Source organism: Salmo salar, chromosome 01 (genome assembly GCF_965601325.2).
Source record: "Salmo salar chromosome 01, fSalSal1, whole genome shotgun sequence".
Classification (NCBI taxonomy): Eukaryota; Metazoa; Chordata; class Actinopteri; order Salmoniformes; family Salmonidae; genus Salmo; species Salmo salar.
The window spans coordinates 59,835,197-59,849,022 of NC_138291.1; the positions used below are offsets into that span (position 1 = coordinate 59,835,197).

The following is a 13,826-nucleotide window of genomic DNA, read 5'->3' on the forward strand; positions in this document are numbered from 1 at the left end:
AGCAGCAACTCAATGTTAGTGATGGCTGTTTAACAGTCTGATGGCCTTGAGATAGAAGCTGCTTTTCAGTCTCTCGGTCCCAGCTTTGATGCACCTGTACTGACCTCGCCTTCTGGATGATAGCGGCGTGAACAGGCAGTGGCTCGGGTGGTTGTTGTCCTTGATGATCTTTTTTGCCTTCCTGTGACATCGGGTGGTGTAGGTGTCCTGGAGGGCAGGTAGTTTGCCCCCGGTGATGCGTTGTGCAGACCTCACTACCCTCTGGAGAGCCTTACGGTTGTGGGTGGAGCAGTTGCCGTACCAGGCGGTGATACAGCCCGACAGGATGCTCTCGATTGTGCATCTGTAAAAGTTGTGAGTGTTTTTGGTGACAAGCCAAATTTCTTCAGCCTCCTGAGGTTGAAAAGGCGCTGTTGTGCCTTCTTCACCACGCTGTCTGTGTGGGTGGACCATTTCAGTTTGTCCGTGATGTGTATGCCGAGGAACTTAAAACTTTCCACCTTCTCCACTACTGTCCCGTCGATGTAGATAGGGGGCTGCTCCCTCTGCTGTTTCCTGAAGTCCGCGATCATCTCCTTTGTTTTGTTGACGTTGAGTGTGAGGTAATTTTCCTGACACCACACTCTGAGGGTCCTCACCTCTCCCTGTAGGCCGTCTCGTCGTTGTTGGTAATCATGCCTACCACTGTAGTGTCATCTGCAAACTTGATGATTGAGTTGGAGGCGTGCATGGCCACGCAGTCATGGGTGAACAGGGAGTACAGGAGAATGCACCCTTGTGGGGCCCCAGTGTTGAGGATCAGCAGGGTGGAGATGTTGTTTCCTACCCTCACCACCTGGGGGCGGCCCGTCAGAAAGTCCAGGACCCAGTTGCACAGGGCGGGGTCGAGACCCAGGGTCTTGAGCTTAATGACGAGTTTGAAGGGTACTGTTGTGTTAAATGCTGAGCTGTAATCAATAAACAGTATTCTTACATAGGTATTCCTCTTGTCCAGATGGGTTAGGGCAGTGTGCAGTGTGATTGCGATTGCGTCGTCTGTGGACCTTTTGGGGCGGTAAGCAAATTGGAGTGGGTCTAGGGTGTCAGGTAGGGTGGAGGTGATATGATTCTTGACTAGTCTCTCAAAGCACTTCATGATGACAGAAGTGAGTGCTACAGGGCGATAGTCGTTTAGCTCAGTTACCTTAGCTTTCTTGGGAACATTAACAATGGTGGCCCTCTTGAAGCATGTGGGAACAGCAGACTGGGATTGGGATTGATTGAATATGTTTATAAACACACCAGCCAGCTGGTCTGTGCATGCTCTGAGAACGCGGCTAGGGATGCCGTCTGGGCCGGCAGCCTAACGAGGGTTAACACATTTAAATGTTTTACTCACGTTGGCTGCGGTGAAGGAGAGCCCGCAGGTTTTGGTAGCGGGCCGTGTCAGTGGCACTGTATCACAGCCATTTGTCCTCAAAGCGAGCAAAGAAGTTGTTTAGTTTGTCTGGGAGCAAGACATCGGTGTCCACGACGGGGCTGGTTTTCTTTTTGGAATCCGTGATTGTCTGTAGACCCTGCCACATACGTCTCATGTCTGAGCCGTTGAATTGTGACTACTTTGTCTCTATACTGACGCTTAGCTTGTTTGATTGCCTTGTGGAGGGAATAACTACACTGTTTGTATTCGGTCATGTTTCCGGTCGCCTTGCCATGATTAAAAGCAGTGGTTCGCGCTTTCAGTTTTGCGCGAATGCTGCCATCAATCCATGGTTTCTGGTTGGGGAAGGTTTTAATTGTCACCGTGGGTACATCACCGATGCACTTGCTAATAAACTCGCTCACTGAATCAGCATATACGTCAATATTGTTGTCCGATGCAATCCGGAACATATCCCAGTCCACGTGATCGAAGCAATCTTGAAGCGTGGAATCAGATTGGTCGGACCAGCGTTGAACTGTCACGTCCTGACCAGCAAGAGGGCGTAATGGTGTTCGTTGTGGTCAGGATGTGGCAGGGGTTTTGTGTGTGTGAATGGTTGTGTTGATGATTGGGACTCCCAATTGAAGTCAGGTGTGTTGAGTTGCCTTTGATTGGGAGTCCTATATAGGAGTGTGTGTTTTTCTTTGGGGTTGTGGGTAGTTGTTCTTGCATTGTGTTTTGTGTGCCTGCAAGACTGTTCCTGTTGTCATGTTTATTGTTTTTTCCGGTGGATGCTTTACTCTTTTGAATTAAAATATGAGTATCCACATTCCCACTGCGCCTTGGTCCATTTCTGAAGACAGCTGTTACAGAACTACCCACCACAAAAGGACCAAGCAGCGGAAGAGGAAGGAGCCACAGGAGTACAACGTGATGGACCAATGGAAGTGGGAACAAATCCTGGACGGAGAGGGACCATGGACTCAGGCTGGGGATTATCGCCTCCCGCAGTGGGAGATTGAAGCGGCGAGAGCGGAGAGGCGATTCTATGAGGAGAGAGAGCGCAACGAACAGGTGGAGGCAGCCAGGAGAGCGGAGGCAGCAGGTAAAGGGAGCGAACGTTATGCTGGAACACGGCTGACGAGGAAGCCGGAGAGGCACCCCCAAGAAAATGTTTTGGGGGGGCACACGGGTAGTTTGGCTAGGCCAAGGAGGAGCCGTAAGCCAGCTACCCGTGATTACATGGAGGAGCGTATGAGGTGGAGGGCGCCATGTTTCGCTGAGGTGTGCACTATACGTACGCACAACCCAGTCCGCCCTGTACCAGCGCCCCGCATGTGCCAGGGCGAGGTGAGCATCGAGCCGGAAGGGGTGATGCCAACCCTGCGCTCAAGACCGCCAGTGCGCCTCTACGGTCCGGTGTTTCCTGCTATACGCACTAGCAGGGAGGTGCGTGTCTCCAGGCTGGCACGTCCAGTACCAGCCCCACGCATCAGGCGTCTAGTGCGTCAGCCCAGCCTCGCCAGTCAGGAGTCGCCAGAGCTGCCCGCCAATCAAGAGTCGCCAGAGCTGCCAGCCAGTCAAGAGTCGCCAGAGCTGCCCGCCAGTCAAGAGTCGCCAGAGCTGCCCGCCTGTCAAGAGTCGCCAGAGCTGCCCGCCAGTCAAGAGTCGCCAGAGCTGCCCGCCAGTCAAGAGTCGCCAGAGCTGCCCGCCAGTCAGGAGCCGCCAGAACCGCCCGTTAGTCAGGAGCCGCCAGAATGGCCCGACTGCCCGGAGCTGCCAGAGTGGCCCGACTGCCCGGAGCTGCCAGAGTGGCCCGACTGCCCTCCGGCCCAGCCCGAGTGGCCCGACTGCCCTCCGGCCCAGCCCGAGTGGCGCGACTGCCCTCCGGCCCAGCCCGAGTGGCCCGCCTGTCCTCCGGCCCAGCCCGAGTGGCCCGCCTGTCCTCCGTGCCAGCCCGAGTGGCCGCCTGTCCTCCGGTCCAGCCAGAGTGGTCCGTCTTCCAGGGTCAGCCCGAGTGGCCCGTTTCCCCGGCGCAGCTATCGGCGCCACCGAAGTGGGCGACGCCGAAGGTGGAGCGAGGTCCACGTCCTGCACCTGAGCCACCTCCTGGAGTGGTGGGTTGGGGAGGGAGGGTGTAGCACAGTGTCGTCGTTGACGGCAGCCACCCTCCCTTCCCTCCCTTATTGTTTAGGGGGATATTTTTTGTTGTTTGGGGTTTCTTTTTTCTTTTAGGTGCATTCCGGGGACTGCACCTTGAGGGGGGGGGGGGGGGTACTGTCACGTCCTGACCAGCAGAGGGCGTAATGGTGTTAGTTTTGGTCAGGATGTGGCAGGGGTTTTGTGTGTGTGAATGGTTGTGTTGGTGATTGGGACTCCCAATTGAAGTCAGGTGTGTTAAGTTGCCTTTGATTGGGAGTCCTATATAGGAGTGTGTGTTTTTCTTTGGGGTTGTGGGTAGTTGTTCTTGCATTGCGTTTTGTGTGCCTGCAAGACTGTTCCTGTTGTCATGTTTATTGTTTTTTCTGGTGGATGCTTTACTCTTTTGAATTAAAATATGAGTATCCACATTCCCGCTGCGCCTTGGTCCATTTCTGAAGACAGCTGTTACATGAACAGACCTGAGCACAGGTGTTTCCTGTTTTATTTTCTGTCTAAAGGCTGGGAGTAACAAAATGGAGTCGTGGTCAGATTTTCCGAAAGGAGGGCGAGGGAGGGCTTTGTATGCGTCGCAGAAGTTAGAGTAGCAATGATCCAGAATTTTGCCAGCCCGGGTCGCGCATTCGATATACTGATAACATTTAGGGAGCCTTGTTTTCAGATTAGCCTTGTTAAAATCCCCAGCTACAATAAATGCAGCCTCAGGACATGTGGTTTCCAGTTTACATAGAGTCCAATGAAGTTCTTTCAGGGCTGTCGAAGTGTCTGCTTGGGCGGGGGGGATATACATGGCTGTGATTATAATCGAAGAGAATTCTCTTGGTAGGTAATGCGGTCGGCATTTGATTGTAAGGAATTCTAGGTGAGGTGAACAAAAGGGCTCGAGTTCGTGTATGTTGTTATGATCACACCACGACTCGTTAATCATAAGGCATACACCCCCTATTCTTCTTACCAGAGATGTTTGTTTCTGTCGGTGCGATGCGTGAAGGTGAATTCATATCCCAGTGTCTGGTGGAAAGCAGACTGAACCAGGTTTTCCTCTAGGATTTTGCCTGTGCTTAGCTCCATTACCTTTTATTTTTAATCCTGAAAAACTCTCCAGTCCTTAATGTTTACAAGCCAACCCATAATATGATGCAGCCACCACTATGCTTGAAAATATGTAGAGTGGTACTCTGTACTGTGTTGTATTAGATTTGCCCCAAACGTAATACTTTGTAATCAGGACAAAAAGTGAATTGCTTTGACCATTTTCTGCCTTGTTGCAAACATGATGCATGTTTTGGAATATTTTTATTCTATACAGGCTTCCTTTTTTTGCACTCTGTCAATTAGGTTAGTATTGTGGGGTAACTACAATATTGTTGATCCATCCTCAGTTTTCTCCTATCACAGCCATTAAACTCTGTAACTGATTTAAAGTCACCATTGGCCTCATGGTGAAATCCCTGAGTGGTTTCCTTCCTCTCTGGCAACTGAGTTAGGAAGGATGCCTGTGTCTTTGTAGTGACTTGGTGTATTGATACATCATCCAAAGTGTAATTAATAACTTGTTGAGGTAGACGATTCAATTCTTGTGGGTCAGCTAAGGAGTATTGGTGTCTCTGAGGGGTCTTTGGCCTGGTTTGCTAACTACCGCTCTCAAAGAGTGCAATGTGTATAGTCAGCAAATGTACTGTCTCAGCCACTGCCTGTCACCAAGGGAGTACCCCAAGGCTCGATCCTAGGCCCCATGCTCTTCTCAATTTACATCAACAACATAGCTCAGGCAGTAGGAAGCACTCTCATCCATTTATATACAGATGATACAGTCTTACAGCCCCTCAACAGATTTTGTGTTAAACGCTCTACAACAAAGTTTTCTTAGTGCCCAACAAGCTTTCTCTAACCTTGTTCTGAACATCTCCAAAACAAAGGTCATGTGGTTCCTCCCTCACCCCACTGGTGTGATTACCTCTGAGGGTTTAGAGCTTGAGGTAGTCACCTCATACAAGTACTTGGGAGTATTGCTCGACGGTACACTGTCCTTTTCTCAGCACATATCCATGCTGCAGGCTAAGGTTAAATAAAGACTTGGTTTCCTCTATCGTATTCGGTCCTCTATCACCCCAACTGCCAAACTAACCCTGATTCAGATGACCATCCTACACATGCTCGATTACGGAGACTTCATTTATAGATCGGCAGGTAAGGGTGCTCTTGAGTGGCTAGATGTACTTTACGATTCGGCCATCAGATTTGCCACCAATGCTCCTTATAGGACACATCACTGCACTCTATACTTCTCTGTAAACAAGTCATCTCTGTATACCCAGCGCAAGACCCCTATCTGAGATACCTACTGCAACCCTCATCCTCCACATACAACACCCGTTCTGCCAGTCACATTCTGTTAAAGGTCCCCAAAGCACACACTTCTCTGGGTCACTCCTCTTTTCAGTTCGCTGCAGCCAACGACTGGAACGAGTTGCAAAAAACGCTCACACTGGACAGTTTTATCTCCGTCTTTACATTCAAAGACTAAATCATGGACACTTACTGACACTTGTGGCTGCTTCGCGTGATGTATTGTTGTCTCTACCTTTTTTCCCTTTGTGCTGTTGTCTGTACCATGTTTGTGCTGCTACCATGTGTTGCTACCATGTTGTTGTCATGTCGTGTTGCTACCATGCTGTGTTGTTGTCTTAGATCTCTCTTTATGTAGTGTTGTGGTGTCTCTCTTTTCATTATGTGTGTTTTGTTCTACATTTTTATTTCTAATGCCAGCCCCCAACCCCGCAGGAGGCCTTTTGCCTCTTGGTAGGCCATCATTGTAAGAATGTGTTCTTAATTGACTTACCTAGTTAAATAAAGGTCCGAAAAAATATATAAAAAATCACCATGCTCAAAGGGACATTCAATGTCTGCTTTTTTTTTAACCATCTACCAATAGGTGCCCTTCTTTTCGAGGCATTGGAAAACCTCCCTGGTCTTTGTGGCTGAATCTGTGTTTGAAATTCACTTTTCAGCTGAGGGACATTCCAGATAATTGTATGTGTGGGGTACAGAGATGAGGTAGTCATTCAAAAATAATGTTAAACACTATTATTTAACTATTATTGAACACGAGTCCATGCAACTTATACATTTGTTAACCAAATTTTTACTCCCTACTCTCAAATCTTTATTTAGGCTTACCATAACAAAGGGGTTGAATACTTATTGACTCAAGACATTTCAAGTTTTAACTTTTTATGAATTTGTTTATGAATTTGTAAAAAAAAAAAGAAAAGTAAAACATAATTCCACTTTGACATTATGGGGTATTGCGTCTAGTCCAGTGACAATTTATGTTCAATTTAATCAATTGTAATTTCAGGCTGTAACACAACAAAATGTGGCAAAAGTCAAGGGGTGTGAATACTTTCTGAAGGCACTGTACCTAGGACATCAGTCTCTAAGGTGCAGGGTAGAGTACCAGGTGGTAGCTGGCTAGTGACAGTATCTAAGGTGCAGGAAAGGGTTCCGGGCGGAGGCCGGCTAGTGATGACTGGTTAACAGTCTGATGGCCTGGAGATAGAAGACATTTTTAATTCTCTCTGTCCCGGCTTTGATGCACCTGTACTGTCTTTGCCTGCTAGATGATAGAAGGGTGAACAGGCTGTGGCTCGGGTGGCTGATGTCCTTGATGATCTTCTTGGCTTCCTGTGACATCGGGTGCTGTAGATGTCCTGGAGGGCAGGTAGTGTGCCCCCGGTGATGTATTGGGCTGACCGCACCACCCTCTGGAGAGCCCTGCGGTTGCAAGCGGTGCAGTTGCTGTAGCAGGGGGTGATACAGCCTGACAGAATGCTCTCAGTGGTGCATCTGTAGAAGTTCGGGGGGGTCTTAGGGGCCAAGAGAACCTGAGGTTGAAGAGATGCTGTTGCGCCTTCTTCACCACAGTGTCGTTGTGGAGGGACCATTTCAAGTCCTCAGTGATGTGCACGCAGAGGAACTTGAAGCTTTTAACCTTCTCCACTTAGGCCCCATTGATGTGGATGGGGGCGTGCTTTCTCTACTGTCTCCTGTAGTCCAAGATCAGCTCCTTTGTTTTGTTGTCATTGAGGGAGAAGTTATTTTCCTTGCTCCACTCCGCCAGGGCTCTCCCCTCCTCCCTGTAGGCTGTCTCGTTGTTGTTGTGTCGTCAGCAAACTCGATGATTGAGTTGGAGTCTTACGTAGCCACGCAGTCATGGGTGAAAAGGGAGTACATGAGGGGCTGATCTGAGCATGCACCCCTCTGGGTCCCCCCTGTTGAGGATCACTGTGCCTACCTTCAACACCTGGGGTCAGCCCGTCAGGAAGTCTAGGACCCAGTTGCACATGGAGGGGTTCAGACCAAGGGCCCTGAGCTTAGTGATGAGCCTGGAGGGAACTATGGGGTTGAAGGCTGAGTGTAGTCGATGAACAGCATTCTCACATTAGTGTTACTCTTTTCCAGGTGTGATAGAGCAGTGTGCAGTGCAATGACTATCGTCCGTGGATCTATTGGGCTGGTATGCAAATTGTAGTGGGTCTAGGGCAGGGATCATCAACCAGATGAGCAGATGGTCGGGGGATGGTTGGGGGGCCGGAGTGTAATTACATATAATCAGACCCCTTCCTCTTTTCCACATTTTGTTGCGTTACAGCCTTATTCTAAAATTGATTTTAAAAAAAGTGTCCCTCATCTACACACAATAGCCCATAATGACAAAGCGATGAAATTTTTTTGGGGTGCAAATTTATTCAAAATAAAAAACAGAAATACCTTATTTACATAAGTATTCAGACCCTTTGCTATTAGACTCGAAATTGAGCTCAGGTGCATCCTGTTTCCATTGATCATCCTTGAGATGTTTCAACAACTTGATTTCAGTCCACCTGTGGTAAATTAAATTGATTGGACATGATTTGGAAAGGCACACACCTGTCTATATAAGGTCCCATAGTTGACAGTGCATGTCAGAGCAACAGCCAAGCCATGAGGTCAAAGGAATTGTCCGTAGAACTCCGAGACAGGATTGTGTCGAGGCACAGATCTGGGGAAGGGTACCAAAAAGTTACTGAAGCATTGAAGGTCGCCAAGAACACAGTTGCCTGCTGCAAAGGCCTCTGTGTTGAAATTGCTGCAAAGAAACCACTACTAAAGGACACCAATAAGAAAAAGAGACTTGCCTTGGTCAATAAACGTGAGCAATGGACATTAGACTGGTGGAAATCTGTCTTTTCGTCTGATGAGTCCAAATTTGAGATTTTTGGTTCCAACCGCCGTGTCTTTGTGAGATGCAGAGTAGGTGAACGGATGATCTCTGCATGTGTGGTTTCCACCATGAAGCATGGAGGAGGTGTGATGTGGTAGGGGTGCTTTGCTGGTGACACTGTTGGTGATTTATTTAGAATTCAAGGCACACTTAACCAGCATGGCTACCACAGCATTCTGCAGCAATACGCAATCCCATATGTTTTGCGCTTAGTGGGATTATCATTTGTTTTTCAACAGGACAAGGACCAAAAACACACCTCTAGGCTGTGTAAGTGATATTTAACCAAGGAGAGGGATGGAGTGCTGCATCAGATGACCTGGCATCCACAATCATCCGACCTCAACCCAATTGAGATGGTCTGGGATGAGTTGGACCGCAGAGTGAAGGAAAAGCAGCCTACAAATGCTCAGCATATGTGGGAACTCCTTCAAGACTGTTGGAAAAGCATTTCTCATGAAGCTGGTTGAGAGAATGCGAAGAGTGTGCAAAGCTTTCATTACATATTTTTTAACCTTTATTTAACTACCTTTATTTAACAGTTAAGAAAAATTCTTATTTACAATGACGGCCTACTCCAGCCAAACCCTGACGACGCTGGACCGATTGTGCGCCGCTCTATGGGACTCCCAATCACGGCCAGATGTGATACAACCTGGATTCAAACCAGGGACTGTAGTTACACCTCTTGCACTGAGATGCAGTGCCTTAGACCGCTGCGCCACTCGGGAGTCCCAAGGCAAAGGGTGGCTACTTTGAAGAATCAAAAATAGAAATACTTTTTTGGTTACTACTGTACATGATTCCATATGTGTTTTTTCATAGTTTTAATGTCTTCACTATTATTCTATAATGTATAAAATAGTAAAAAGAAAGAAAAACCCTTGAATGAGAAGGTGTGTCCAAACCTTTGACTGGTACTGTATGTAAAGGGACACAAAAGGCACTCATTTCATGGACTGACTCTGTTATGTGACGTTAATGTCTCGTCAGTATTATTTTATAGACTCAACCATGTGACTTTCCACTCAGGCATGCTTTGGGCCAGACTCAGGTATGTGACGGTGTGGACCCAGACATGAGATGGTCAGATCACACAATCAAGCCGCAGCTCAAAGGCAAGCGGCAGCCCCACTTGCAGATACAGTCATTCTGACAGATTATATGGCTATGCTCCGTCCTGTAATCTTTCCTAGGCTCATAAAAGTGGTGACCTAACAATTTGAGAATCCCGTTTTGCTTGCTCGCCATCCATCGCACAGTGCTATTACAGGCTTTAATATATTGACGCAGATGTGAAGAGCGCTTTCATGGATTTGGGTTTTTATCATCTCACCTTGGTGTTTGATGTTTCAGAGGGCCACGAAGACCTTCAGTGCAATCAGCTCAATTGTGTCTGTGAGATGTTGTATTCAGGCTATGAATTGAATGGCCTATATCCTTGTGGGTTGAGTGATGTAGGGGGCTCTTTATAAGACACATTTGAGTTATGAGTCAATTATTCACGTGTGGCTTGAGTGGTATAGGTGTTCTTTGTCCGGCATGCATTAAGCCCTGGGTTTTAGCAGTAAAAAGAAAATGAGAGGTCGGTACCCCACACAGACACATAGCCCAGAGAGAGAGCCTCATCACAGACTCCCCATTGGCCAGGCTTAGACCCCAGGGCTGAGAAAGCTCTCATCCAATAAGACGCCCCGTGAGGAAAGCCCTCGTCCAATAAGATGGCCCCCTGGGGTGAGGCTGGCGGATTACCAGTCTGCCCCTGGTGTTTGGGGCAGTGGGGGCACGAGCGAGGAGGGGGAGGGAGTGCGGTCACCAGGGCCAGCGGGCACCTTTAAATGGTTGCTAGGGAGCAGGTATCAAAGGTCTGCGATTCGCACACAGTCACGGTCATGGAGGAATTAAACAGCAACAAAGAGACAGTTATTCTGCAATAATCCGCACTGCGGAGGGCAAGTTATTCTCCAATAATCAGAGCCGCTGAAGGGGCAGCCAACAGAGGACTGTGATCACAAGAGCATGGTACTGCTCATACACACACCCACCCATACACATCCTTTGTGTACCCATACACACAAATATATATTTTTTACACACCACGCCATTTTTTCTCTCTCTCTCTCTCTCTCTCTCTCTCTCTCTCTCTCTCTCTCTCTCTCTCTCTCTCTCTCTCTCTCTCTCTCTCTCTCTCTCTCTCTCTCTCTCTCACACACACACACACCTCCATCCCGCACAGTGTCGTAGCGTGGGAGGATCCCTGTAATCGGCCTCAGAGCCCTCTCCCAGATAGAGAGGTGTTGACTTTGATGTCCTCTGGGTGGTCTGGAGCCGGTGGGATTGGGAATATAGAGATGGAGAGAGAGGGCTGTCTGTGGGAATATGAAGATATACACAGAGAGCTTAGGGGTGAATCAAGGATCAACTCCAAGAAAGACTTAGACCGGTGACAAAAGTGTGTTGTCTTCCTCTCACTTTAAGATAAGATGAGTTATACCTAGTAGGGACTCCATTGATTATTCGTGGTTGCTTATGGGTGTAAGTGAACACTGTACATCCTCATTTGAAGCACTAAGGACCTCCTGTATTCAACGTAAAGTAGCCAGTAGCCAGTAGCCAGCAGGCATTTATTGATACAGAGGGTAGTGTGTACATGTAACATGTCTGTGATCTTAGGTGCAGAACTGAACTGTCTCTGTCTTCATCTTTCTTCTTTTTCCAACTTTCTCTCTATTTCTCCCTCCTCCCTCTCGCTGTCTCTCAGGTGTGAGTTGCTGTGTTGTCTAGGTTCAGAGTTCCAGCGGGATGCAGGTGTGTTGGATATAGTATATGAGTCGCCCTTCCAGCAGCTCACCTGTGGCTACGACACCTATATCCGCTCTTGGGACCTCCGCCTCAGCCCCAGGTATGCTGTCCGTCCATCAAGCAAGCTGTCAATCAATACTTTTTTTTCTCTTCGTATTCACGTATGTATAAATTGTCAATGTACTATGGCAAATATTGTATGGCAAAATGTACCGCCACCAATATAGCACATGCAGCAATATCCATTAGAAAACTGTTCATTCCGGCCAAGCATTATGATTGGCAAGGAAGCGTTCTGAGCCGTGCCAAAACGAGAATAACGTCACGGCTACATCATACACTTCAATACACGTGCTATGAGTCAGCACAGCACACATAAGAGCACTAGCAACACAGTCTAGTCATTCTCCCTCCCCTCCATCTTCCAAAGAGAAAGAGCGCAGTATGTCCCTAACCAGTCCGCTCTGGGCGGTGCCCGTATTGATGCGGAGCTTTGCAGATTTCCACAACAAACCAGGTCCTGCTATCAAAGGAGACGGGGCCATTTGATTTGGGTGGTGTGCGTGTATGTGTGTGAGGTGGTTTTGTGGGGAGGGGTCCAGTCAAGTAACACAAATAAAAGCTGATTGTCAGCTAGCTCTGGGGAGTTGGAGTGGAGGGTTGGGCTGGGGGTCCCTCTTTAGACATCAATAATTCACACACACAGCACCCCCAGGAGGCTCCCTGGGACAGTGAGGAGGCGCGGGGTGTCTGGACGTTGGGTTCCCGCTGAAAGCCGGACTTTGAGTTTTGCAGATGCCTGGAGGGTATCTGACCAGCGGACAGCAACACACACACACAGTTCATTCTCTGTCTGATATACATTGTTGTCTTGGTGTTGTGAAGCACCTGTCTCTTGTAATGTGTTAATGTTGTGTTGTATAGTATGTTTTTTTTTAAATGTATATTTATAGTATGTTTTTGGGGGGAATTGGGTCATGGCAAATATATTTCTCATTAGATGTGGTATTGTTTTATTTAGTTTTATGTAGAGATGTCTGTTTTTGTGTCGTGGTTGTGACATTCTCTGGGTGAGATGGTCAGAGTGTGTATGCATTCTCTCTACAAACTCTGCTGCATTCTCACCACGTCGGCTATAGGTTTGGCAGAGAGGGGGAAAACGAGAGAGAAAGAGGAGTCAGCCCAATTGGCCTTGTCTACCTCATGCACTCTTGACTCACATTGTCCCAGAAAAACACACTCCAAGAAACCTACATAGCTCAAACTCTCTCAGAGACACACAATAGTAAGTTACTTGCTTGACTTTAACCTCAGTTGCCAAGCCAGGTAAAGTAGTCTGGTGATAGGGACACTCCTTTGAGTCTCGTCGAATCAGGGCTATATGTGGATATATCTGGTGTCTCTCAACACTTTAGGACCCAATGACAGTGAATTGACCTCGCGCTCATTGGATTGCTAAAATTAGGACGAAGAAACAGTGTGTGCCTGTGTGTGTTTGTGTGTGAGAGTGACTCCAGACGCCTCTGTTGCCCTGCTGTCTGCTCCCGGTCCCTGTGCATCACTTATTGATGAGGCTCTAATGGATGATCGATCTCCATTGGCAGAACTCCTAAAATATTTCCCCTACCACCACCTCCTTCCCCACCGCAAGCCCAGCCAGCACTCCCAACACCCCAGCGCCTTTCCGTAAACAACAGATGAAATTTCAGCATCCTCAGAAAACTCACACACAAACCTCACAACATACACCCTACTCAAAACACACCAACATACACAATCTAACTTACTCAAAACATGCACACACACATTTGCATTCTTAAAATTCTTCAAAGTGCACTCTCCAAAATCCAGTCACATTCTGCACTGTGAAGTAGTGGTCCTCGCCTAGGTCATCAAAGTAAGTTGAACGAATGAATGCTGTAACGCTGTCATTCTGGACTATTTCACCTCCTGCAATTCATAGTATTTCAAATGAAACAGATGTCTACTTTTTCACAATCATCCTCCCGTCCAACAGGAAGTGTGTCATTGAGTGGGAGGAGCCTCACGACAGTGCCCTCTACTGCATCCAGACGGATGGGAATCACATGATTGCCAGTGGCTCCTCCTACTACGGCGTCCTACGGATGTGGGATAAGTGACAGACCCGCTGCGTAGAGGTATGTGTGTGTAAAATCCATTTGTGTGGGTGACGGC

The 13,826-nt window shown here is 48.0% G+C and overlaps 1 protein-coding gene across 1 annotated transcript in view; it reads left to right on the forward strand.

The window, feature by feature from the left end:
- The window catches only part of LOC106606289 (F-box/WD repeat-containing protein 4), a 39,472-nt gene that overhangs the window by 21,068 nt on the left and 4,578 nt on the right, over positions 1-13,826 (forward strand). Inside the window, exons 5-6 of the mRNA XM_014202440.3 lie at positions 11,590-11,730; positions 13,648-13,789. Coding sequence (XP_014057915.1) covers positions 11,590-11,730; positions 13,648-13,771 — 265 coding nt within the window. The 3' untranslated portion in view covers positions 13,772-13,789. The remainder of the gene's footprint in view (positions 1-11,589; positions 11,731-13,647; positions 13,790-13,826) is intronic.